Below are 24284 nucleotides of genomic sequence, written 5' to 3' on the forward strand. Positions count from 1 at the left end.
GTGTAACAAAGGTAGGATTCACCAACTAGTGTAACAAAGCTTGGAATCTCCAACTCGTGTAACAAAGGTAGGAATCTCCAACCAATGTAACAAAGGTAGGATTCTCCAGTTGGTGTAACAAAGGTAGGAATCTCCAACCAGTGTAACAAAAGTAGGATTCTCCAACTAGTGTAACAAAGGTAGGATTCTCCAACTCGTGTCACAAAGGTAGGATTCTCCAACTCGTGTAACAAAGGTAGGAATCTCCAACTAGTGTAACAAAGGTAGGAATCTCCAACTCGTGTAAAAAAGGTAGCATTCTCCAACTAGTGTAACAAAGGGAGGATTTTCCAACTAATGTAACAAAGGTTCGATTCTCCAACTTGTGCAAGAAAATTGTAAACAATTTTACAACACCAAGTTATAGTCCAGCAATTTTATTTTAAATTCACAAGCTTTCGGAGGCTTCCCCCTTCGTCAGGTGAACGATGTGACCTGACGAAGGGGGTTCTCCAGTTGGTGTAACAAAGGTAGGATTCTCCAACTAGTGTAACAAAGGGAGGATTCTCCAGTTGGTGTAACAAGGGTAGGATTCTCCAGTTGGTGAAACGAAGGTAGGATTCTCCAACTAGTGTAACAAAGGTAGGATTCTCCAACTAGTGTAACAAAGGTAGGATTCTCCAACAAGTGTAACAAAGGTGGGATCCTCCAAATAGTGTAACAAAGGTAGGATTCTCCAGTTGGTGTAACGAAGGTAGGATTCTCCAACTCGTGTAAAAAAGGTAGGATTCTCCAGTTGGTGAAACAAAGGTTGGATTCTCTAGTTGGTGTAACAAAGGTAGGATTCTCCAACGAGTGTAACAAAGGTAGGATTCTCCAACTAGTGTAACAAAGGAAGGATTCTCCAGTTGGTGTAACAAAGGTAGGATTCTCCAGTTGGTGTAACAAAGGTAGGATTCTCCAGTTGGTGTAAAATGGTCGGATTCTCCAGTTGGTGAAACAAAGGTTGGATTCTCCAGTTGGTGTAACAAAGGTTGGATTCTCTAGTTGGTGTAACAAAGGTAGGATTCTCCAACTCGTGTAACAAAGATAGGATTCTCCAACTAATGGAACAAAGGTAGGATGCTCCAACTGGTGTAACAAAGGTAGGATTCTCCAACTAGTGTAACAAAGGTTGGATTCTCCAACGAGTTTAAGAAAGGTAGGATTCTCCAACTAGTGCAACAAAGGTAGGATTCTCCAACTAGTGTAACAAAGGAAGGATTCTCCAGTTGGTGTAACAAAGGTAGGATTCTCCAGTTGGTGTAACAAAGGTAGGATTCTCCAGTTGGTGTAAAAAGGTAGGATTCTCCAGTTGGTGAAACAAAGGTTGGATTCTGCAACTAGTGTAACAAAGGTTGGATTCTCCAGTTGGTGTTACAAAGGTTGGATTCTGCAACTAGTGTAACAAAGGTTGGATTCTCCAACTAGTGTAACAAAGGTAGGATTCTCCAGTTGGTGTAACAAAGGTAGGATTCTCCAACTAGAGTAACAAAGGTAGGATTCTCCAACTAATGTAACAAAGGTAGGATTCTCCAGTTGGTGCAACAATGGTAGGATTCTCCAACCAGTGTAACAAAAGTAGGATTCACCAACTAGTGTAACAAAGGTAGGAATCTCCAACCAATGTAACAAAGGTAGGATTCTCCAGTTGGTGTAACAAAGGTAGGATTCTCCAACTAGTGTAACAAAGGTAGGATTCTCCAACTCGTGTAACAAAGGTAGGAATCTCCAACTAGTGTAACAAAGGTAGGAATCTCCAACCAATGTAACAAAGGTAGGATTCTCCAGTTGGTGTAACAAAGGTAGGATTCACCAACTAGTGTAACAAAGCTAGGAATCTCCAACTAGTGTAACAAAGGTAGGAATCTCCAACCAATGTAACAAAGGTAGGATTCTCCAGTTGGTGTAACAAAGGTAGGATTCTCCAACTAGTGTAACAAAGGTAGGATTCTCCAACTAGTGTAACAAAGGTAGGATTCTCCAATTCGTGTAACAAAGGTAGGATTCTCCAACTAGTGTAACAAAGGTAGGATTCTCCAACTAGTGTAACAAAGGTAGGAATCTCCAGTTGGTGCAACAAAGGTCGGATTCTCCAACTGGTGTAACAAAGGTAGGATTCTCCAGTTGGTGTAACAAAGGTAGGATTCTCCAACTCGTGTAACAAAGGTAGGATTCTCCACCGATTGTAACAAAGGTAGGATTCTCCAACTCGTGTAACAAAGGTAGGAATCTCCAACTAGTGTAACAAAGGTAGGAATCTCCAACTAGTGTAACAAAGGTAGGATTCTCCAGTTGGTGTAACAAAGGTAGGATTCTCCAACTCGTGTAACAAAGGTAGGATTCTCCAACGAGTGTAACAAAGGTAGGATTCTCCAACTCGTGTAACAAAAGTAGGAATCTCCAACTAGTGTAACAAAGGTAGGATTCTCCAACTAGTGTAACAAAGGGAGGATTTTCCAACTAATGTAACAAAGGTTCGATTCTCCAACTAGTGTAAGAAAGGTAGGATTCTCCAGTTGCTGCAACAAAGGTAGGATTCTCCAACTAGTGTAACAAAGGTAGGAATCTGCAACCAGTGTAACAAAGGTAGGATTCTCCAACTAGTGCAACAAAGGTAGGAATCTCCAACCAGTGTAACAAAAGTAGGATTCTCCAACTAGTGTAACGAAGGTAGGAATCTCCAACTCATGTAACAAAGGTAGGATTCTCCAACTAGTGTAACAAAGGTGGGATTCTCCAACTAGTGTAACAAAGGTAGGATTCTCCAGTTGGTGAAACAAAGGTAGGATTCTCCAACTAGTGTAACAAAGGGAGGATTCTCCAGTTGGTGTCACAAGGGTAGGATTCTCCAGTTGGTGAAACAAAGGTGGGATTCTCCAACTAGTGTAACAAAGGTAGGATTCCCCAGTTGGTGAAACAAAGGTAGGATTCTCCAACTAGTGTAACAAAGGTAGGATTCTCCAGTTGGTGAAACAAAGGTTGGATTCTCCAACTAGTGTAACAAAGGTGGGATTCTCCAACTCGTGTAACAAAGGTAGGATTCCCCAGTTGGTGAAACAAAGGTTGGATTCTCCAACTAGTGTAAAAAAGGTAGGATTCTCCAACTAGTGTAACAAAGGTAGGAATCTCCAACTAGTGTAACAAAGGTAGGATTCTCCAACTAGTTTATCAAAGGTAGGAATCTCCAACTAGTGTAACAAAGGTAGGATTCTCCAACTAGTGTCACAAAGGTAGGATTCTACAACTAGTGTAACAAAGGTTGGATTCTCCAGTTGGTGGAACAAAAGTAGGATTCTCCAACTAGTGTAACAAAGGTAGGATTCTCCAACTAGTGTAACAAACGTTGGATTCTGCAGCTAATTTAACAAAGGTTGGATTCTCCAACTAGTGTAACAAAGGTCGGATTCTCCAGATAGTGTAACAAAGGTAGGATTCTCCAACTCGTGTAACAAAGGTAGGATTCTCCAACTCGTGTAACCAAGGTAGGATTCTCCAACTAGTGTGACGAAGGTAGGATTCTCCAACTTGTGTAACAACGGTTGGATTCTCCAGCTGGTTTAACAAAGGTCGGATTCTCCAACTCGTGTAACAAAGGTAGGATTCTCCAACTAGTGTAACAAAGGTAGGATTCTCCAGCTGGTGTAACAAAGTTCGGATTCTCCAACTAGAGTAAAAACAGAAATGGGAGAAACAATAACAGATTTTTATTGTTTAAATGTTTATTAAGTAATTGGTAGAAGTTTAATTTTAGCAATAAGTTGACTTATGTTTGTGTCTGATCTTCCCTCGGATTGAACTCCTCTCAACTACCAAATGGGACAGAGCATTCAGTCAACCAAGAGTTTAGTTGCTTTGAGTGATATTAGTGCCAAGTTGGCTGGTGCAACTAAAGTAAGAGATTCAGTAAAGCTCGAGGAGCATTTAGCGGTTCTGGAAATGATGAACATTAGACAAGCTCGGGGGGCTTATAGCAATGGAGTCTTTCATACTCCCAAGAGGATAGGAACAATTTGTGGACTCAAAGCAGCGTGTTGGTGCAAAATTTGGCTCGGGGAGCTGAAACAGGAAAAGAAACTCAAGGATAGGAAGACAAAGATGGTCTGGCTGTTAACAGTTTCATTTAAGAATTTTTAAAAATTAGAAATTGATGCTGAAACAGCTAGAGATGAAAGTGGAGGAACAGCTTGCTGAGAAGCACTTAAAGTTTCTGTCGGAATGGGCCGCCTCAAAACTGATAAGATATTCAGTGAAAAGCAAAAATGTGGGAGTTGTAAACAAGGTCTAAAGGGATGCAGAATGGGAGTTGGGATGTTGATACCAGCGGTGAAAGAGGCAGATACATCAGTTCCAGAGGGTGAACCGAGAAATGGACTGGGGCTCTCTACTGGATCCTTAGCGTCCCCTTTTCCCTTTCTTCTATTTCATTACCCCATTTCCGTATGCCAACAGAGAAGAGTGTTAAGAATTGTGCAGCAAGAATAGTCCTTCCACAGCAGACAGAGGCTGTGAAGGAGTTGTGAAAACTTCCCCTGGTTAGACAAGCCAAGAGTAACAAAAGAATTAGGAAAAAGAGGAAGAAATTAAAATTCCTCAAGGCTATATATATTTTTATATATTTTTTTCGATATATGTTAATGACTTGGACTTGGGTGTACAGGGCACAATTTCAAAATTTGCAGATGACACAAAACTTGGAAGTGTAGTGAACAGTGAGGAGGATAGTGATAGACTTCAAGAGGATATAGACAGACTGGTGGAATGGGCGGACATGTGGCAGATGAAATTTAATGCAGAGAAGTGCGAAGTGATAAATTTTGGCAGGGAGAATGCGGAGAGGCAATATAAACTAAATGGTACAATTCTAAAGGGGGTGCAGCAACAGAGAGACCTGGGGGTATATGTGCACAAATCTTTGAAGGTGGCAGGACAGATTGAGAAAGTGGTTAAAAAACTATATATAGGATCCTGGGCTTTATAAATAGAGGCGTAGAGTACAAAAGCAAGGAAGTCATGATGAACCTTTATAAAACACTGGTTTGGCCACAACTGGAGTATTGTGTCCAATTCTGGGCACCGCACTTTAGGAAAGATGTGAAGGCCTTAAAGAGGGTGCAGGAAAGATTTACTAGAATGATTCCAGGGATGAGGGACTTCAGTTACATGGATAGACTGGAGAAGCTGGGGTTGTTCTCCTTAGAGCAGAGAAGGTTAAGAGGAGATTTGATAGAAGTATTCAAAATCATGAAGGGTTAACTTAAAATAAATAAAGAGAAACTGTTCCCATTGGCAGAATGGTCAAGAACAAGAGGACACACATTTAAGGTAATCAGCAAAAGAACCAAAGGCGACATGAGGAACCATTTTTTGTACGCAGCGAGTAGTTATGATCTGGAATGTGCTGCCTGAAAGGGTGGTGGAAGCAGATTCAATTGTGGCTTTCAAAAAGGAATTGGATAAATACTTGAAGGGAAAACATTTGCAGGGCTAGTGGGAAAGAGCGGGAGAATAGGACTAATTGGATTGCTCTTATAAAGAGCCGGCACGGGCTCGATGGGCCAAATGGCCTCCTTCTGTGTTGTAACCGTTCTATGATTCTATTGCCTGGACCTTCACCACACCAGGCCTGGGTGAGGACATAGACTGTGAGTTTGAGACTTTGAATCAGTAGAGAATGGAGTTAAGTAGCAAATATCAGAAATTGAAAATTGGTTGGAGAGAAAAAGGATAAAATGTGAAAGGCTGCAAGATTTCAGTGGACTGTTTCTTTAAAAAGCCTGTGTGAATGTGCTGGTGCCACTGGCTGTGGCTATGCCCCCTTTCATTGCTTATTATGTGTAAGAATGTTACAAAGATTTTTTATAACTGTGGCAGTTAACTTTTCCTTCAGTTATAGTGAGAATTTTTACAGTCATTTGGAAAGGCACCTGAAGAAAGAACAACAGGAAGATGATTTATTATGTACTAGGTTTTTTAATATAAGCACATGCTATTTTAAACCTTTGCCTGTGTCTTATGTTGCTTTGGGATAGTGAGGACTTCTGTTTTTGGGTTTGAATTAAATTAGAGTTATTGAGGTTAACTAACCTATTAAATTGTGAAAACCAGACTTTTATTGAAGCCACGGTAAAATTCTGGTAATTGTAAATTATGGGAGAGTCTCCAGTTCCGGACATGAGAGTATCACATAAACAAAATTGGCATTTTTGAATTTCTCATCCATGCCAAGGACTCAATGATTTGAGGTAGATAAGGAGTTAATGTTGAGTGTAATTGATGTGTTTGGAGTTGTGTTGAGTATTGGAGAGCATGAATACTGTTGTTATCTGGGTGGGCTGGTACAGTACAGGGCATCAATTTTAACTTGGTTTGGTGCCTCTAAAATGTTGGGAGATTTGAGGTGAATCTGCTTGTTTAATCATCTTGGTTGTAGTGGAAGCTGACAGCACCCTTCGATGATTGACTATGGTCAAAAAAAAAGTGACCGGAGTTAATAAAAAGAATGATTAAAGGATCTACTGTCATCTCCATGGCAAGCAACCTGGAGACATCTTTTGATTGGAATCTACTAATCACCAAAGAGTTTATAATGTAAGGGGTTTTGGACATCTCGTAAGTAAATGAGAAGTGATTTAATAAAAAAGGGGGTTTAATCTGAATTGTAGGTTCAAGGCCAGGAGAAACCTACTCTTTTTTTAAAAATGATATGAATGAACTAAAATCCTGTTTTCCTCAACAGAATTGTTTCACAGAAATATGAAAGTTAATAGTAATGATTTCTGCTTGTTTTGGCGGATTTGCAATTCCCAAGGAAGCAGTGGTAATAATTGATAATATTTCTGTGTCTTCATGGCTCATGTAAGGTTCCTTGGAAGTCAAAGAAGAACAGAAATTTAGTTGCCAGAATTTGATTGTATTGGGATCTTTGTGCAAGTTTTATTTTAAGTAAAATTGATAGCAGAAAGTTTAATAGATCCACAGCATAACTGTTAAATGCACAAAGACTTTGAACAAAGCATATCTGTGAGATTTTGAGATCAAAGTTTCTTTAGGTTTGCATGAAATCTGCATGAGTCTCCAGGCTGGCTGGCTCCGCCCTTCTTTTCACAGCAAAGAAGTTATCCCTTCCACAGGCAGCTGATTTTAATTTTTCGAGTATCAGATTAACTCTGTTTAGGTGTCAGCCATGGCTCAGTTGGTAGCAGTCTTGCCTCTGAGTCAGAAGGTTGTGGGTCCAAGTCCCACTCCAGACACTTGAGCACATAATCTAGGCTGACACTCTCAGTGCAGTACTGAGGGAGTGCTGCACTGTCAGAGGTGCCATCTTTCAGATGAGATGTTAAACCGAGGCCCCGTCTGCCCTCTCAGGTGGACGTGAAAGATCCCATGGCACTATTTGAAGAGGAGCAGGGAGTTCTCCCCAGTGTCCTGGCCAGTATTTATTGCTCAACCAACATCACTAAAAAACAAATTATCTGGTCATTATCACATTGCTGTTCATGGGACTTGCTGTGTGCAAATAGGTTTCCTATATTACAACAATGACTACACTTCAAAAGTGCTTCATTGGCTGTGAAGCGCTTTGGGACGTCCTGAGGTTGTGAAAGGTGCTATATAAATGCAAATTCTTTCTTTAAATGCTCACTAAGGAACAACTTTTGCATTGCTGAATGTGAACATATATCAGGCATTATTAAATTTTAAGTTTCTTAATTTGAGTGACTATTTCACCATGGTGACAGAAGGGAATCAGGAATTGACAAATGCATATTACGCAATTAACCGATTGGGTTTCAGGAAGAGCCACGGTGGATTTTCTTATTTTTTAACAGGTGACCATGGTTTTTGGGACCGTGTCAGTGGTGCTGGCACAGGATTGCTTTCACGTGAAAGTAGCTCCACAGAGTTAGGGTGCAGCCTTCGCTGGAAAGGTGTTGGTGCAAGGAGGAGATCCAACGGTGTTAAGAATTTAAAATCAGGTCTGCAGACATCAGCAGATATCAAATGTCATGACATGGTGATAAGCTGGAGTAAAGCTTAGTCTCTCAAAGGCTCGGCTTTAACCCTTTCAGGGTCCTTTGTTATCTTCCGAGACAGAATGCTCGAGGTGGGGGAGGGGGGAGAACATGGGAGGTACCTCCAAAGGTAATTGCAAGCACTTCTGTCTCTGCTGTAAAACCACCAAGCCTGGGCATTATTTGTTTGTGAAATTGAAATTGTTAAGATTATATTGATATGAGTTGCTATTCAAGCACTCGAGAAGGGTAAAAATTTAACAGGGAATAATCACATTTTTATGGGGGGGGGGGAGGAGGAGAAGTCCCGCCTAGGTGGTTCTTGCCCAATGCTGTATATCAAGGAAGAAAGTCCTGTCAGTCCAACAGTCCAGTCTGAACCTATTCCTGTGTCAGGGGGTGGGGGTGGGGGGGGGTGGTGGGCGGGGATACTGTTGAGTTAAGGTAACTAACATTCCTCATCTTGCAGACTGGGCTGTCTCTGGAATTGGGATAATTTTGGAAAGATAAAATGAACATATAATGCACATTATAGTGGGATATTTTGAAAGAGGTCCAAGAAGAGTTTAAGTACAATAAATAAAAATGTGTTGATAACTTGGACCAAGTTGGAAACTTTCAATCTATGTTTTAAGGGGTAATGATATTGTGTTGGTCCAGGACTCGTGAATGAGATGGAATGGTAATATAATGGGATGTGTATTGGATGAGAGGAAGTGATAAAGGGTATAAGATAGAAACAGGAAAATTACACCACCAAATGGGGTCGAAGGTCATTGCCCTAGATGATTATGGGTGAATTTCAGGAACCCAAACCAAAGGGGTTAGGGAAAGATGTGTGAGTCCACTCACAAGTAACATAAATCATCTGGGTGTGATTCACCAAAAGATATTAATCTAGTATCAATGTACAATCTAGTAAAAGCCAGGAAAATGTAGTTAAGAGTAGTTAATTGATAGCTTTCGCTTGGAGATGGTTGAGCCCTTGTCCATACTGAACAGTGAAAAAAAATGCATTTGATAGCCCGGCCACTTTCCAGTGACATCGGGGCCGCGCAGGGGGGAAGATAAGCAAAGAACTCCGGACACCCCCTGATCTGTTGATAAGGTAGCCTGAAAGCTCAGGACTGGCTTGTATCTGATGTCATGCGTGGCATGATCTTGGGATGCTGCTGTGTGTGCAAATGTCATATGTGCGTGAGGCAACTAGTATGTGGAATGCATAGAATCATAGAAAGGTTACAGCATGGAAGGAGGCCATTTGGCCCATTGAGTTTGCGCTGGCTCTATGCAAGAACAATCCAGCTAGTCCTACTCCCCTGCCCTATCCCCGTAGCCCTGCAAATTTTTTCTTTTCAAGTACTTATCCAGTTCCCCTTTGAAGGACATGATTGAATCTGCCTCCACCACTCCCTCGGGCAGTGCGTTCCAGATCCTAACCACTCGCTGTGTAAAAAAGTTTTTCCTCATGTCACCTTTGGTTCTTTTGCCAATCACCTTAAATCTGTGACCTCTGGTTCTTGACCCTTCTGCCAATGGGAACAGTTTCTCTCTATCTATTCTGTCTAGACACTTCATGATTTTGAACACCTCTATCAAATCTCCTCGCAACCTTCTCTGTTCCAAGGAGAACAACTCCAGCTTCTCCGTTCTATCCACTTAACTAAAATCCCTCATCCCTGGAATCATGACGAAGATGCACAGAAGAACGGGTTTCAGATATGCTCAGTCACGTAGACAACACCACTGCATGAAATGGTTAATGTGCTCAGGAGATTGAGGACATATACTGTATCACTACTGATTTGAACTTGTCAATCAAGGCACTAACACATGCTCCATAGAGAAACCAACTAGTTAATGGAACAATCAGGATAGAGTTAAACACTGGTACCTATCAGAGGGATTGAAATTAAAGTAAAGAGGGACATATAATTTGGATTTCCAAATTCAGGGATGGGATCCTTTGAGATAACAATGAAATTGGGACAACTGAGGGCTAGAGAGAATTAATATTTAGACAGAATTATCCACAAGATGGATAATGGTAAAAGGAGAGCGGGACGATCTTTTAAGTTCATGATTTCTTGATAATATGGTACATCGTAGCTTTCTGTACAATGTATTATGATATTCTTTGTCTGTTCATGTAGTGTAATATTAACCAAATGAAACTTAGATTATAAGAACAATTGGCTTGAGATAGATATGTGATTTTAACACGATGCAGACCTTAGATAAGGCCCCGAAGATCTCACAAAGAAGCGGGGGGAGGGGGACAGGCAGAGCCACCGGGGGCTTTTTTATTATTCATGGGATGTGGGCATCGCTGGCAAGGCCAGCATTTATTGCCCATCCCTAATTGCCCCTGAGAAGGTGGTAGTGAGCCGCCTTCTTGAACCGCTGCAGTCCGTGTGGGGAAGGTTCTCCCACAGTGCTGTTAGGAAGGGAGTTCCAGGATTTTGACCCAGCGACGATGAAGGAAAGGCGATATATTTCCAAGTTGGGATGGTGTGTGACTTGGAGGGGAACGTGCAGGTGGTGTTGTTCCCATGTGCCTGCTGCTCTTGTCCTTCTAGGTGGTAGAGGTCGCGGGTTTGGGAGGTGCTGTCGACGAAGCCTTGGCGAGTTGCTGCATTGCATCCTGTGCGCCGGTGGTGAAGGGAGTGAATGTTTAGGGTGGTGGATGGGGTACCAATCAAGCGGGCTGCTTTGTCCTCGATGGTGTCGAGCTTCTTGAGTGTTGTTGGAGCTGCACTCATCCAGGCAAGTGGAGAGTATTCCATCACACTCCTGACTTGTGCCTTGTATATGGTGGAAAGTCTTTGGGGAGTCAGGAGGTGAGTCACTCGCCGCAGAATCCCAAGCCTCTGACCTGCTTTTGTAGCCACAGTATTTATATGGCTGGTCCAGTTAAGTTTCTGGTCAATGGTGACCCCCAGGATGTTGATGGTGGGGGAATTCGGCGATGGTAATGCCATTGAATGTCAAGGGGAGGTGGTTAGACTCTCTCTTGTTGGAGATGGTCATTGCCTGGCACTTGTCTGGCGTGAATGTTACTTGCCACTTATCAGCCCAAGCCCGTAAGTTGTCCATGTCTTGCTGCATGCGGGCACGGACTGCTTCGTTATCTGAGGGGTTGCGAATGGAACTGAACACTGCAATCATCAGCGAACATCCCCATTTCTGACCTTATGATGGAGGGAAGGTCATTGATGAAGCAGCTGAAAATGGTTGGGCCAAGGACACTGCCCTGAGGCACTCCTGCAGCAATGCCCTGGGGCTGAGATGATTGGCCTCCAACAACCACTACCATCTTTCTCTGTGCTAGGTATGACTCCAGCCACTGGAGAGTTTTCCCCCCTGATTCCTATTGCCTTCAATTTTACTTGGGCTCCTTGGTGCCACACTCGGTCAAATGCTGCCTTGATGTCAAGGGCAGTCACTCTCACCTCACCTCTGGAATTCAGCTCTTTTGTCCATGTTTGGACCAAGGCTGTAATGAGGTCTGGAGCCGAGTGGTCCTGGCTGAACCCAAATTCAGCATCAGTGAGCAGGTTATTGGTGAGTAAGTGCCGCTTGATAGCACTGTCGACGACACCTTCCATCACTTTGCTGATGATCGAGAGTAGACTGATGGGGCGGTAATTGGCTGGATTGGATTTGTCCTTTTTGTGGACAGGACATACCTGGGCAATTTTCCACATTGTTGGGTAGATGCCAGTGTTGTAGCTGTACTGGAACAGCTTGGCTGGAGGCGCAGCTAGTTCTGGAGCACAAGTCTTCAGCATTACAGCCGGGATGTTGTCGGGGCCCATAGCCTTTGTTATATCCAGTGCAATCAGCCGTTTCTTGATGACATGTGGAGTGAATCGAATTGTCTGAAGACTGGCTTCTGTGATGGTGGGGATATCGGGAGGGGGCCGAGATGGATCATCCACTTGGCACTTCTGGCTGAAGATGGTTGCAAACGCTTCAGCCTTGTCTTTTGCACTCACATGCTGGACTCTGCCATCATTGAGGATGGGGATGTTTACAGAGCCTCCTTCTCCCGTTAATTGTTTAATTGTCCACTACCATTCACGACTGGATGTGGCAGGACTGCAGAGCTTTGATCTAATCTGTTGGTTGTGGAATAGAAACATAGAAAATAGGAGCAAGAGTAGGCCATTTGGCCCTTCGGGCCTGCTCCGCTATTCAAAATGATCATGGCTGATCGTCTAACTCAGTACCCTGTTCCCGTTTTTTCCCACATCCCTTGATCCCTTTAGCATTAAGATATGGGGTCCAAGCACTGATCCCTGCGGTACCCCACTAGTCACTGCCTGCCACCCGGAAAAATCGCTTAGCTCTGTCTATAGGATGCTGTTTCCACCGTTTAGCGTGCATGTAGTCCTGAGTTGTAGCTTCACTAGGTTGGCACCTCATTTTTAGGTACGCCTGGTGCTGCTCCTGGCATGCTCTTCTACACTCCTCATTGAACCAGGATTGATCCCCTGGCTTGTTGGTAATGGTAGAGTGAGGAATATGCCGGGCCATGAAGTTACATATTGTGCTGGAATACAATTCTGCTGCTGCTGATGGGCCCCAGCGCCTCATGGATGCCCAGTTTTGAGCTGCTAGATCTGTTCTGAATCTATCCCATTTAGCACAGTGGCAGTGCCACACAACACATTGGATGGTGTCCTCAGTGTGAAGATGGGACTTTGTCTTCAAGGACTGTGCGGTGGTCACTCCTACCAAAGTTGTCATGGACAGATGCATCTGCAACAGATAGATTGGTGAGGACAAGGTCAAGTAGGTTTTTCCCTCGTGTTGTTTTGCTCACCAGCTGCTGCTGGCCCAGTCTCGCATCTATGTCCTTCAGGACTTGGCCAACTCAGTCAGTCGTGGTGCTACTGAGCCATTTTTGGTGATGGATATTGAAGTCCACCACCCAGACTAAATTCTGTGCCCTTGCTACTCTCAGTGCTTCCTCCAAGTGGTGCTCGACATGGAGGAGGACTGATTCATCAGTTGAGGGAGGGCGGTAGGTGGTAATCAGCAGGAGGTTTCCTTGCCCATGTTTGACCTGATGCCATGAGATTTCATGGGGTCCGGAGTCAATGTTGAGGACTCCCAGGGCCACTCCCTCCTGACTGTATATCACTGTACCGCCACCTCTGGTGGGTCTGTCCTGCCGGTGGGACAGGACATACCGAGGGATGGTGATGGAAGAGTCTGGGACGTTGGCTGAAAGGTATGATTCTGTGAGTATGGCTATGTCAGGCTGTTGCTTGACTAGTCTGAGGGACAGCTCTCCCAATTTTGGCACAAGTTGCCAGATGTTAGTGAGGAGGACTTTGCAGTGAGTGAGGAGGCTGTTGGAGATTAAAGACTGAGACATTGTAAAGGAAACCATTTTCTTGGATTACTTCCGCAGTTTAAAAATCCTAATATTGAAAGACTGACAGTGCTTATGAGACAATGTAACGCTGACATTGAAAAGGAGATATCTACCCTTGGGAAACCTGAATGGTGGGAGATAGTCTATAATGTGGGCTGGCTGCCACCCCGATTCTGGGGACTTTGATTAATAACGTGCAGTTTCTCCAAGTACCTGCAGTGTTTAATTTTTCAGCTTGGGCTAATCATAACACCTACTGTTTTAATGTTAGTGCAGTTTCTTTATTTTCCAATATAGCCTTGGTAAACATGCGGAGAATTGATCAGAAGAAGACTAGGGATCCCCCAATGAGCCAAGGAAGATGGTCAGGAGGGGCGGGGAGTTGGGGGTGGGGGTGGTGTTCAGATCACTCCGGTTGAAGACGGATAGATATAACGGGGCTAGAAGGAGCTGTGTCAAAATTATTTGGCATGGGGATGTCAGTCTGGAACTGGGTGGATGCAGAGACCATAAAGAGACACCTATACTATTTTGAGAACAGCCTTGCCGACAGTATTGTGAGGCCGATGTTACAAGGGATTAGTGGGTTAGCACTGGAAGAATTATTTACGGTGTATAACATAACATTGCTAACTTGTTCAATGAGACACAAAATAAAATCGATGAGAATATTGAGAGAACAAAGAACCAGAAATTAGCAGCTACTCCAATTGTACTGCTTATGGGTCCTGTGTACTCCAGACCCTGAGTGACCTCCTGCAGTATGTGTCCAGGGGGATTATCCAAGACCTATTTAAGGATAAGGATCTGAGGAGACTGTATTATGGGGCAGGAGGCTGTGAAATACCTTGGGTGTCATAGGAACATGAGTAGGCCATTCAGCCCCTCGTGCCTGCTCTGCCATTTGATAAGATCATGGCTGATCTGTGATCTAACTCCATATACCTGCCTTTGGCCCATATCCCTTAATACCTTTGGTTGCCAAAAAGCTATCTATCTCAGATTTAAATTTAGCAATTGAGTTAGTATCAATTGCCATTTGCGGAAGAGAGTTCCAAACTTCTACCACCCTTTGTGTGTAGAAATGTTTTCTAATCTCGCTCCTGAAAGGTCTGGCTCTAATTTTTAGACTGTGCCCCCTACTCCTAGAATCCCCAACCAGCGGAAATAGTTTCTCTCTATCCACCCTATCTGTTCCCCTTAATATCTTATAAACTTCGATCAGATCACCCCTTAACCTTCTAAACTCTAGAGAATACAACCCCAATTTGTGTAATCTCGCCTTGAAACTTAACCCTTGAAGTCCGGGTATCATTCTAGTAAACCTACACTGCACTCCCTCCACGGCCAATATGTCCTTCCGAAGGTACGGTGTCCAGAACTGCTCACAGTACTCCAGGTGCGGTCTAACCACTGTAAGGAACCTGGGGTTTGTCACACCACATTCTGGTGAACGTAATGGATGTGCGACTGGAGGCTGTTTAGTGAAGGATTTAATGTACATTTCCTTCACCCTATCCTTACCAGTCCTGAACATGGAAACGTCCGTGTTCACGAAGCCGGTCAGGGTGCGTGCAGTAGGGGGTCCTTGAAAAGGATGTTTATAAATAGAGAACAAACCTGCCATGATTATTGGTTTATAATGACCACCAAGGGCAATGGACAGCACCATGCACTGATTGTCGTTCAGTAACTGAGCATGAGTATGTGCGTCGGTGTGATGTGCTTGAGGTTACTCAATCTGTTTGTGGGCTGTCCAAAAGTGATCCGTACCAGGAGTTTGGAAATATGCCCAGTGATGGTGACACAATGGCAACAAGAAATGGTTAAGGTGACTTACGACGCCGAAGGGTGATACTGTGTCGTAACCAATGTTAAGAGCTATGCCTACGACCCTATGAGTTGCCTGGTGCTGATGCCAAATTTTTGCTTCAGACGGTAGTGATTGGGGAGGTTGTCATTATCCCCATAATTGTCTATGAAAGCAAGACCATCCTATATAGCGACCCCAAGGAGTATACCCCCACTTTCGACACACTTATTCAGCTCCTCCCGCTGGATTTACACACGTTATTGGCAAGGAAAGACACACACCTGGTTTTGATTAGCAATGACACGCGTACAGCTGGTCAACGATTGAATAAACTGCTCCATGAGGGAGATTACACTAATTTGATGGAAGGAACATGGTTAGAATTTGGATTTAAAGCTTTTGTTATTCTTCAGGCAGGCTTCATTATAATCTTACTAATTATTACTTGCTGATTATGCTGTACCCTGAGGCAGCTGAATAGGGAATTATGAAGGTTGGAATACAGAACTTACCCACTGTTGGGAAAGTAGAAGATGGCTGCTATTCGACAGGGTGAAGCAGCCTAAGCTGGAGTAATATAGTCAAGTCAAAGTAGATTTAAGGAAATAAAATAATTTTAAAAAGAAAAAAATATAAGTAACTTTCGCATAGATGGCACAGTGATCGTGCTTCTTGTAACAACAATGCCTTAACCTTATGTGTGGTGAGTGCAATTCAGAGTCAATGAATGGTTAAAGTGAGTTGTTTGATCTCTCACATTTGCTTGAGGAGTAACTGAAGGATAGCGGACTTTTCAATATAAAACCAAAATACTAATTTTAAGGAAACTGACTGTTCAAGGCAGCATGCTGAGAAGGTTGGCCACATTGGAAAAGTCTTATTCAGCAGACTCTCTAGAAGTATAAAGACAAGACAGCTGCGAGGCCTTGAAAATCTGTTATAAACATCAGGTGCTGTCGCATCAACTTCTTTTAAATCACGGGAAAGGGAGTGGAAAAGTACTAGAAACTTGTTTTGCACCAGCAAGATGGGTATAAAACCAGCCATTTGAGTAAGTTGGGGGACACAGGCCACAAGAACGGCGCGCAGGATGTCGATGGCAAATTGACCTTAGGCCCCAAAACAGATGAATTGGCCATTCTGACTATTGAGTTGTACTACTTATTTAGAGGTTGTATGAATCTCTATCGGTAAAATTTATTGTATTTTAATGTTAATTAAACTTTTCCAAAATAATGGTTTTAAGTCTTGGTTAATCTCGCCTCTGATTACCCTAAAGAGTTGAGAGTTAAAACAAATACCTTACAGTGGGGTAGTCATCTGGCTTGATTGTGATGGAGGAGTGAGAATATGCCAGGCCATGAGATTACAGATTGTGGGGGTATATAATTCTGCTGCTGCTGATGGCCCACGGTACCTCATGGATGCCCAGTTTTGAGCTGCTCGTTCCGAGCCACACTTGGTGATGGAAATTGAAGTCCCCCACCCAGTGTACATTCTATGCCCTTGCTACGCTCAGTGATCCCTCCATTTGGTGTTTAACGTGATTCATCAGCTGAGTGATGGCAATCAGCAGGAGGTTTCCCTGCTCACGTTTGACCTAAAGCCATGAGACTTCATGGTGTGTGGAGTCAATGGAGGGGGTTCCCAGCGTCACCACCCACCCCCCCCCCAAAATCTGTATACCACTGTGCCCCCACTTCTGGTGGGCCTGTCCTGCCCATGGGCAAGGGCGTACTCAGGGATGGATGAGTCTGGGATCTTTACTGATATTGGTATGATTCTGAGAGTATGACTATCAGGTTATTGCTTGACTGTCTGTAGGACAGCTCCCTCAGCATGGACACCAAATCCCAGATGGAGCACCTAAAATAACTGTGGCCTAAACATTGCCATCTACAAATTTATCTTTGCTCTTGTATTTTGTGCCCCTATTTAGAACACACAAAATGCTATTGGCCTTTTTTGTGGTTTTACTATCTACCTGCATTTGCACTTTCTAGGACTTATGTATTTGAACCCCTAGGTCTCTGTTGCTCCGCACCCTTCAGCTTCTTTCCATTGAGTTGGTACTCCCATTGCTTGTTTTTCCTCCGAAAATGCATCACCTCGCTCTTCCACATTAAATGGCACCTGTCACCCATCTGCACATTCCACTGACTAGCCCATAAAAAACACAGCTGTGATTCCCCACATCATTTGGAAATCTCAGCCTGCTATCAGGATGAGGCATGAAGCACTTTTCCACATTTTTACTGCATAGACCCCAATCAGGAATGGCATCTGGGCAAAATATACTGAGCTGAGTGGCACTGGGCTATGTCCTTGATGGATCCAGTCCCAGACTAGATTTGTTCACAAATGTAGTAGTTGTGGCTCAAGACTGTTACCTAACAATTTTGTAGATGGGGATGAAAAACATTGTCACTTTAAATAGCTGCATGGTGTCACAATACGTACGGGTGCATATACATGTATTTTTAAATAAACTTTCATAAAAAATAAGTTAGATAAGAAACAACAACTTATGCAAGTCTTGAGTGCAATTTCTGTTATCACCACTTAGAATCATAAAATGGTTACAGCACAGAAGGTGGTCATCCTGCCCATCGAGCCCGTGCCAGCTCTTTCTAAGAGCAATCCAGTTAGTTCCATTCCCCCGCTTTTTCTCCGTAGCCCTGCAAATTTTTTCCCTTCAAGTATTTATCCAATTCCTTTTTGAAAGGCACAATTGAATCTGCTTCTACCACCCTTTCAGGCAGCGCATTCCAAATCATAATTACTTGCTGCATAAAAGAGTTTTTCCCTCATACCTTTTGCCAATCACCTTAAATCTGTGTCCTCTGGTTCTCGACCCTTCTGCCAATGGGAACAGTTTCTCTTTATTTATTTTATCGAAACCCTTCATGATTTTGAACACTTCTATCAAATCTTCTCTCAACCTTCTCTGCTCCAAGGAGAACAACCCCAGCTAGACCATAAAAGATAGGAGGAGCAGGCCATTCAGACCCTCGAGCCTGCTCCGCCATTCAACGAGATCATGGCTGATCTGATTTTTACCTCAACTCCACTTTCCCGCCTTTTCCCCATATCCTTTAACTCCCTTGCTGATCAAAAGTGTGTCTAACTCAGCCTTGAATGTATTCAATGACTCAGCCTCCACAGCTGAAGCAACATTCGCACCAGACAAGGACCATCTCCAACAAGAGTCTAATCACCTCCCCTTGACATTCAACGGCATTACAATCGCCGAATCTACCACCAACAACATCCTAGGGGGTCACCATTTACCAGAAACTTAACTGGACCAGCCATATAAATAATGTGGCTACAAGAGCAGGTCAGAGGCTGGGTATTCTGCAGCGAGTGACTCACCTCCTGACTCCACAAAGCCTTTCCACTATCTACAAGGCACAAGTCAGGAGTGTGATGGAATATTCTCCACTTGCCTGGGTGAGTGCAGCTCCAACAACACAAGAAGTTCAACACCATCCAGGATAAAACAGCCCGCTTGATTGGCACCCCATCCACCACCCTAAACATTCACTCCCTTCACCACCGGCGCACTGTGGCTGCAGTGTGTACCATCCACAGGATGCACTGCAGCAACTCGCCAAGGCTTCTTCGACAGCACCTCCCAAACCCGCAACCTCTACCAACTAGGACAAGAGCAGCAGGCACATGGGAACAACACCACCTGCATGTTCCCCTCCAAGTCACACACCATCCCGACTTGGAAATATATCGCCGTTCCTTCATCGTTGCTGGGTCAAAATCCTGGAACTCCCTTCCTAACAGCACTGTGGGAGAACCGTCACCACATGGACTGCAGCAGTTCGAGAAGGCGGCTCACCACCATCTTCTCAAGGGCAATTAGGGATGGGCAATAAATGCCGGCCTCACCAGCAACGCCCACATCCCATGAACGGAGAAAAAAGCTTTTTGGGGTAAAGAATTCCAAAGATTCACGACCCTCTGGGAGAAGAAATTCATCATTTCCGTCTTATACGGGCAACCCCTTATTCTGAGACTATGCCCCCTAGTTTTAGATTCCCCCATGAGGGGTAACAGCCTCTCAGCATCTACCCTATCGAGTCCACTCAGAATCTTGTATGTTTCAATAAGATCTCCTCTCATTCTTCTGAACTCCAATGAGTATAGACCCAACCTGTTCAATCTTTCCTCATAAGGCAACCCTTCCATACCCAGAATCAACCTAGTGAACCTTCTCTGAACTGCCTCCAATGCAAGTATGTCCTTCCTTAAATAAGGGCACCAGAACTGTACGCTGTACTCCAGGTGTGCTCTCACCAGCACCCTGTACAGTTGTAGCATGACTTCCCGGCTTTTATACTCCATCCCCCTCAAAATAAAGGCCAATATTAAGTTTGCCTTCCGGATTACCTGCTGCATCTGTATGTTGACTTTTTGTGGTTCATGTACGATGACACCCAGATCACTCTGTACCGCAGCATTTTGTAGTATTTCTCCATTCAAATAATATTTTGCTTTTTTATTTTTCCTCCCAAGATGGATGACTTCACATTTTCCCACATTATATTCCATCTGCCAAAGTTTTGCCCATTCGCTTAACCTGTTAATATCCCTTTGCAGACACTTTGTGTCCTCATCGCAACTTGTTTTTCCACCTATCTTTGTATCAGCAGCAATTTGGCCACAAGACACTCCGTTCCTTCATCCAAGTCATTGATATATATTGTAAATAGTTGAGGCCCCAGCACTGATCCCTGCAGCACCCCACTAGTTACAGATTGCCATTTTGAAAATGACCCTTTTATCCCGACTCTTTGTTTTCTGCTGGTTAGCCAATCCTCTATCCATGCCAGTATATTACCCCCAACACCATGAGCTCTTATCTTGTGCAGTAATCTTTTATGTGGCACTTTATCGAATGCCTTTTGGAAATCCAAATATACTGCATCCATTGGTTCCCCTTTATTCACCCTGCCCGTTACTTCCTCAAAGAACTCGAATAAATTTGTCAGACACGATTTCCCCTTCATAAAACCATGTTGACTCTCCTTGATTGTATTATGAGTCTCCAAATGTCCTGCTACTACTTCCTTAATAATGGATTCTAGCATTTTCCCAATGACAGATGTTTGGCTAACTGGTCTATAGTTACCTGCTTTCTGTCTTGCTCCCTTCTTGAATAGGGGTGTTACGTTTGCGGTTTTCCAATCCGCTGGGACCTTTCCAGAATCGGCTGCTCCAGTCTATCCATGTAACTGAAGTCCCTCATCCCTGGAGCCATTCTCGTAAGTCTTTTCTGTACCCTCTCTAAGGCCTTCACATCCTTCCTACAGCATGGTACCCAGAATTAGACACAATACTTCAGTTGTTCGCTCAACCAGTGTTTTATAAAGGTTCAACATAACTTCCTTGCTTTTGTACTCTCTGCCTCTATTAATAAGGCCCAGGATCCCATATGCTTTTTTTAAAACTGCTTTCTCAACTTGTCCTACCACCTTCAAAGATTTGTGCACATATACCCGCAGGTCTTTGTTCCTTTAGAATTGTACCATTTCGTTTATATTGCCTCTCCTCGTTCTTCCTGCCGAAATGTATCACTTCGCACTTTTCTGCATTAAATTTCATCTGCCACGTGTCTGCCCATTCCACCAGCCTGTCTATATCCTCTTGAAGTCTATCACTATCCTCCTCACTGTTTACTACACTTCCAAGTTTAGTGTCATCTACAAATTTTGAAATTATTCCCTGTACACCCAAGTCATTAATATATATCAAAAAAAGCAGTGGTCCTCGTACCTACCCCGGGGAACACCACTGTACACCTTCCTCCAGTCCGAAAAACAACCGTTCACCACTACTCTGTTTCCTGTCACTTAGCCAATTTCGTATCCATGCTGCCACTGGCTCTTTTATTCCATGGGCGTCAATTTTGCTGACAAGCCTATTATGAGGCACTTTATCAAATGCCTTTTGAAAGTCCAGATACACAACATCAACCGCATTGCCCTCATCAACCCTCTCTGTTAGTTTTCTGATGAAGTATCAAGTTAGTTAAACACAATTTAACAAATCCATGCTGGTTTTCCTTTATTAATCCACACTTGTCCAAATGACTTTATTTTGTCCCGGATTATCGTTTCTAAATGTTTCCCCACCACCGAGGTTAAACTGACTGACCTGTAGTTGTCGGGTTTATCCTTACACTCTTTTTTGAACAAGGGTGTAACATTTTCAATTCTTCAGTCCTCTGGCACCACCCCCGTATCTAAGGATGTTTGGAAGATTATGGCCAGCATCTCTGCAATTTTCACCCTTATTTCTCTCAGCAACCTAGGATGCATCCCATCCGGTCGGGGGACCAGCTCCATAGTGCCAGCAACTGTGCATCAGATAAGTGCACTCAACATTTCTGTTGACCCAAAATTTTGGTGTTGACCTGATTCTGAAGACATTATTTGCTCTACAACCTGGATTCACCACTTCCTATGTAAAAGGGGAAAAAAGATGCTTGCGATGACATTCCCTAAAGGGGTGGTATTTTAGCTGGTATTAGGATCACCAATATTGTAATTCTACTACCAACTAAATTAGAAAAACACCTACCTGAAGCCCAAGCTCATAGCACAGCAACAACCACGATCGTGAGCAGATTATATCTGTCACTCCAGCTGATCTGGAAGGAGTGGTTGTAATGGTGCAATCCAGAGCAGAAGAGTACATGTGGTGTCACTAAAAAAAAGTTAAAAGCATACCTAGCAGTGTTCAGTACTCTAAGCTCTGGGACTTGCTCCTTTACAAAAGGTTGGCTATCTCATTGCGAAGTACCAATAAGCTTTAAAGTTGGAAAAAGATGCATCAACCTTCACCACTGCCACATTAAAAACTGCAGAAAACGCCTTCGGTGAGTATTATTAAAAAATATCTTTATAACCAGTCACAAAAAAGGAATGCATATTCAATTGAGAGATCATTTCATCTGTTCAGCAAATCAAAGCAAATTTTACCAATAGTCAAAAAAGCCTAGGCAAAGCACAACCTTCAGCCGAGCAGATTAGCCAGCACTGTCAATTATTAAATTAACAGAGACATGGAGCCTTTTTCAACTTAAAGAGACAATGTTTACTTTCATCAGCCTGAGATGACCACCCACTAGCCGAAAAGAAATCAGAAGTTCTAAAGAGACAATTTAAATGTTAATATATTACCAAGTTTTAGCATGAGGCACAATTTTTTCCTATTATATCCATTTTATCTTATTTGGCTAAAAAATGTTCTTAAAAAAAACCCATTGAATTAAAGTGATATCGCTGAAAAAAGTAAATGTTCTGGAGGTTCGATTTGAATGTTTGAAAATCCAGCCCAACAAATTCAAGCAAATTATTGTCCCCTTTAACCTTTTAAACATTTAACTCGCAAAATATTTATTGTACCCTTTACTAATCAACAATGTGGTCAAGTTTAACATCTGATTTGAAATTTTTTTTTAAAAAAGGCTACACTCTGTGAAACAGTTCAAACTAATCTGACTTAGCAATCATTCATTTGGCCAAATCACAGTTTACTAATACAATAAATGGAATGCAGAACTGCAGCTTCTGTAATTATTAACCGTAGTCACACAAAAACAATGACACTTATTAAAGTCGCTATAAGCCATTCATATTGTTAATGTTGTAACTCAAAAAAAGTTTGCAGACCAGTAAACTAAAAGCAAGCCAGGAAGAGTACTGTGCAAGGACACTTAGTACACCAGTCCTTAATGGAGTTGCAACATTGTCCTTGACTAACTGTATCTTCCATTCCGATCAGTTAACACCCCAAAGGCGTTCTTTCAGTTAAATGGGCCCTTGAAACAAATGACATTAAGTTACAAATTTGAACTGTGCTGTCATACAGCAACATTATAGTTTTCAATCTATATCTTCTTTATAAGAGTAATACTGTTTAACCCTCATGAGCCATGACCCAGAATTATAAATCCAAAAAAGGTTGGCACTGCTGGAAATAGATTCATATTGCAGTCACAAAAAGGAAAAGATCAATGATGAAGTGGCCAGGCTGCAGGCAGCAGAGCTCTTAAAGGTTCAGCTCAGCAGCTGAACAGTGGCTGCTTGCAGATGAAGTCCAGTCTGAAATCACTCTTTATGCAGTTTTCCTGCAGTCTCTTTTTCATCATATGATTCACCAAACTCATTTACTCTGGTTTTATCCACTGGGTAAAGCCTGCAATAAAAAATAATATTGAATTTCAGAATTAAGGAAATTTAAAGGTAAATATATCTGGTTATTCCAGTAGATGTTTAAGAGGCAGCAGTGTATTCACACAAGAAAGTTCTTGAGTCAACTTTCTCCCTTGCTTACTTGATTTAAAAATGTTATCAAAGTAGTTTACGGCTTAATATGATAAACATTTGTACTAATGAAAGAAACACTACTTCTACTTTTTGTTTTCAGTGTCAGTATTCTCAAGTCATGCACTGCCTGTCTGATTCTCTAATGCCAAGTCTTAAAAAAACCTGCAGTGCAGTGTGGCATTTTCATCTCTTATATCAGCCACTAAACAGCCAGTTTAGTGCCAAAATATGTTTTGCAGGAAAAGAGTTGAGAAAGCTCAAATCCATTTGAGTCGAGATTCTCAGACAGCAGAAAGGTCTTTGACCTGAAACGTTAACTCTGTTTCTTTCTCCACAGATGCTGCCTCACTTGCTGAGCTTCTCCAGCATTTTCTGTTATTATATTAGAAAGAAAACTGTGTTAGTTTGGGCTGAATTCAAGTTCAGGGAATGAAAGAACAGGGATGCAACTTACTGCATCCCCATATCTTTCTAATGACACCTCTGCTTGAAATTAGGAATATATAGCAATGTTTAAATAAATATGTATCTCAAATTAATATATCACATTAATGTATATTTGAAAGGCTTACCATCTCTGGTACAGGTAAACAAGAAACACTACATCATCTCTGAAGCAAGCTAGTCGGTGTGATGTTGGCATGGTGATGATGAAAGCAAAGACATCATCAATAAAAGTATTGAATGCCTGCAACAAAAGATAG

At 42.7% G+C, this 24284-nt stretch overlaps 1 protein-coding gene across 1 annotated transcript in view; it reads right to left on the reverse strand.

Annotated features, from left to right (window-relative positions):
• Window positions 1-22132: 22132 nt before the first annotated feature.
• clptm1l (CLPTM1 like) overlaps window positions 22133-24284 on the reverse strand; it is a 37152-nt gene continuing 35000 nt past the window's right edge. Inside the window, exons 16-17 of the mRNA XM_068000195.1 lie at window positions 24153-24268; window positions 22133-23449 (exon numbers count right to left, since the gene is read on the reverse strand). Of these exons, the coding sequence (XP_067856296.1) occupies window positions 23362-23449; window positions 24153-24268 (204 nt within the window). The 3' untranslated portion in view covers window positions 22133-23361. The remainder of the gene's footprint in view (window positions 23450-24152; window positions 24269-24284) is intronic.

Source organism: Heptranchias perlo, chromosome 2 (assembly GCF_035084215.1).
Source record: "Heptranchias perlo isolate sHepPer1 chromosome 2, sHepPer1.hap1, whole genome shotgun sequence".
Lineage (NCBI taxonomy): Eukaryota > Metazoa > Chordata > Chondrichthyes > Hexanchiformes > Hexanchidae > Heptranchias > Heptranchias perlo.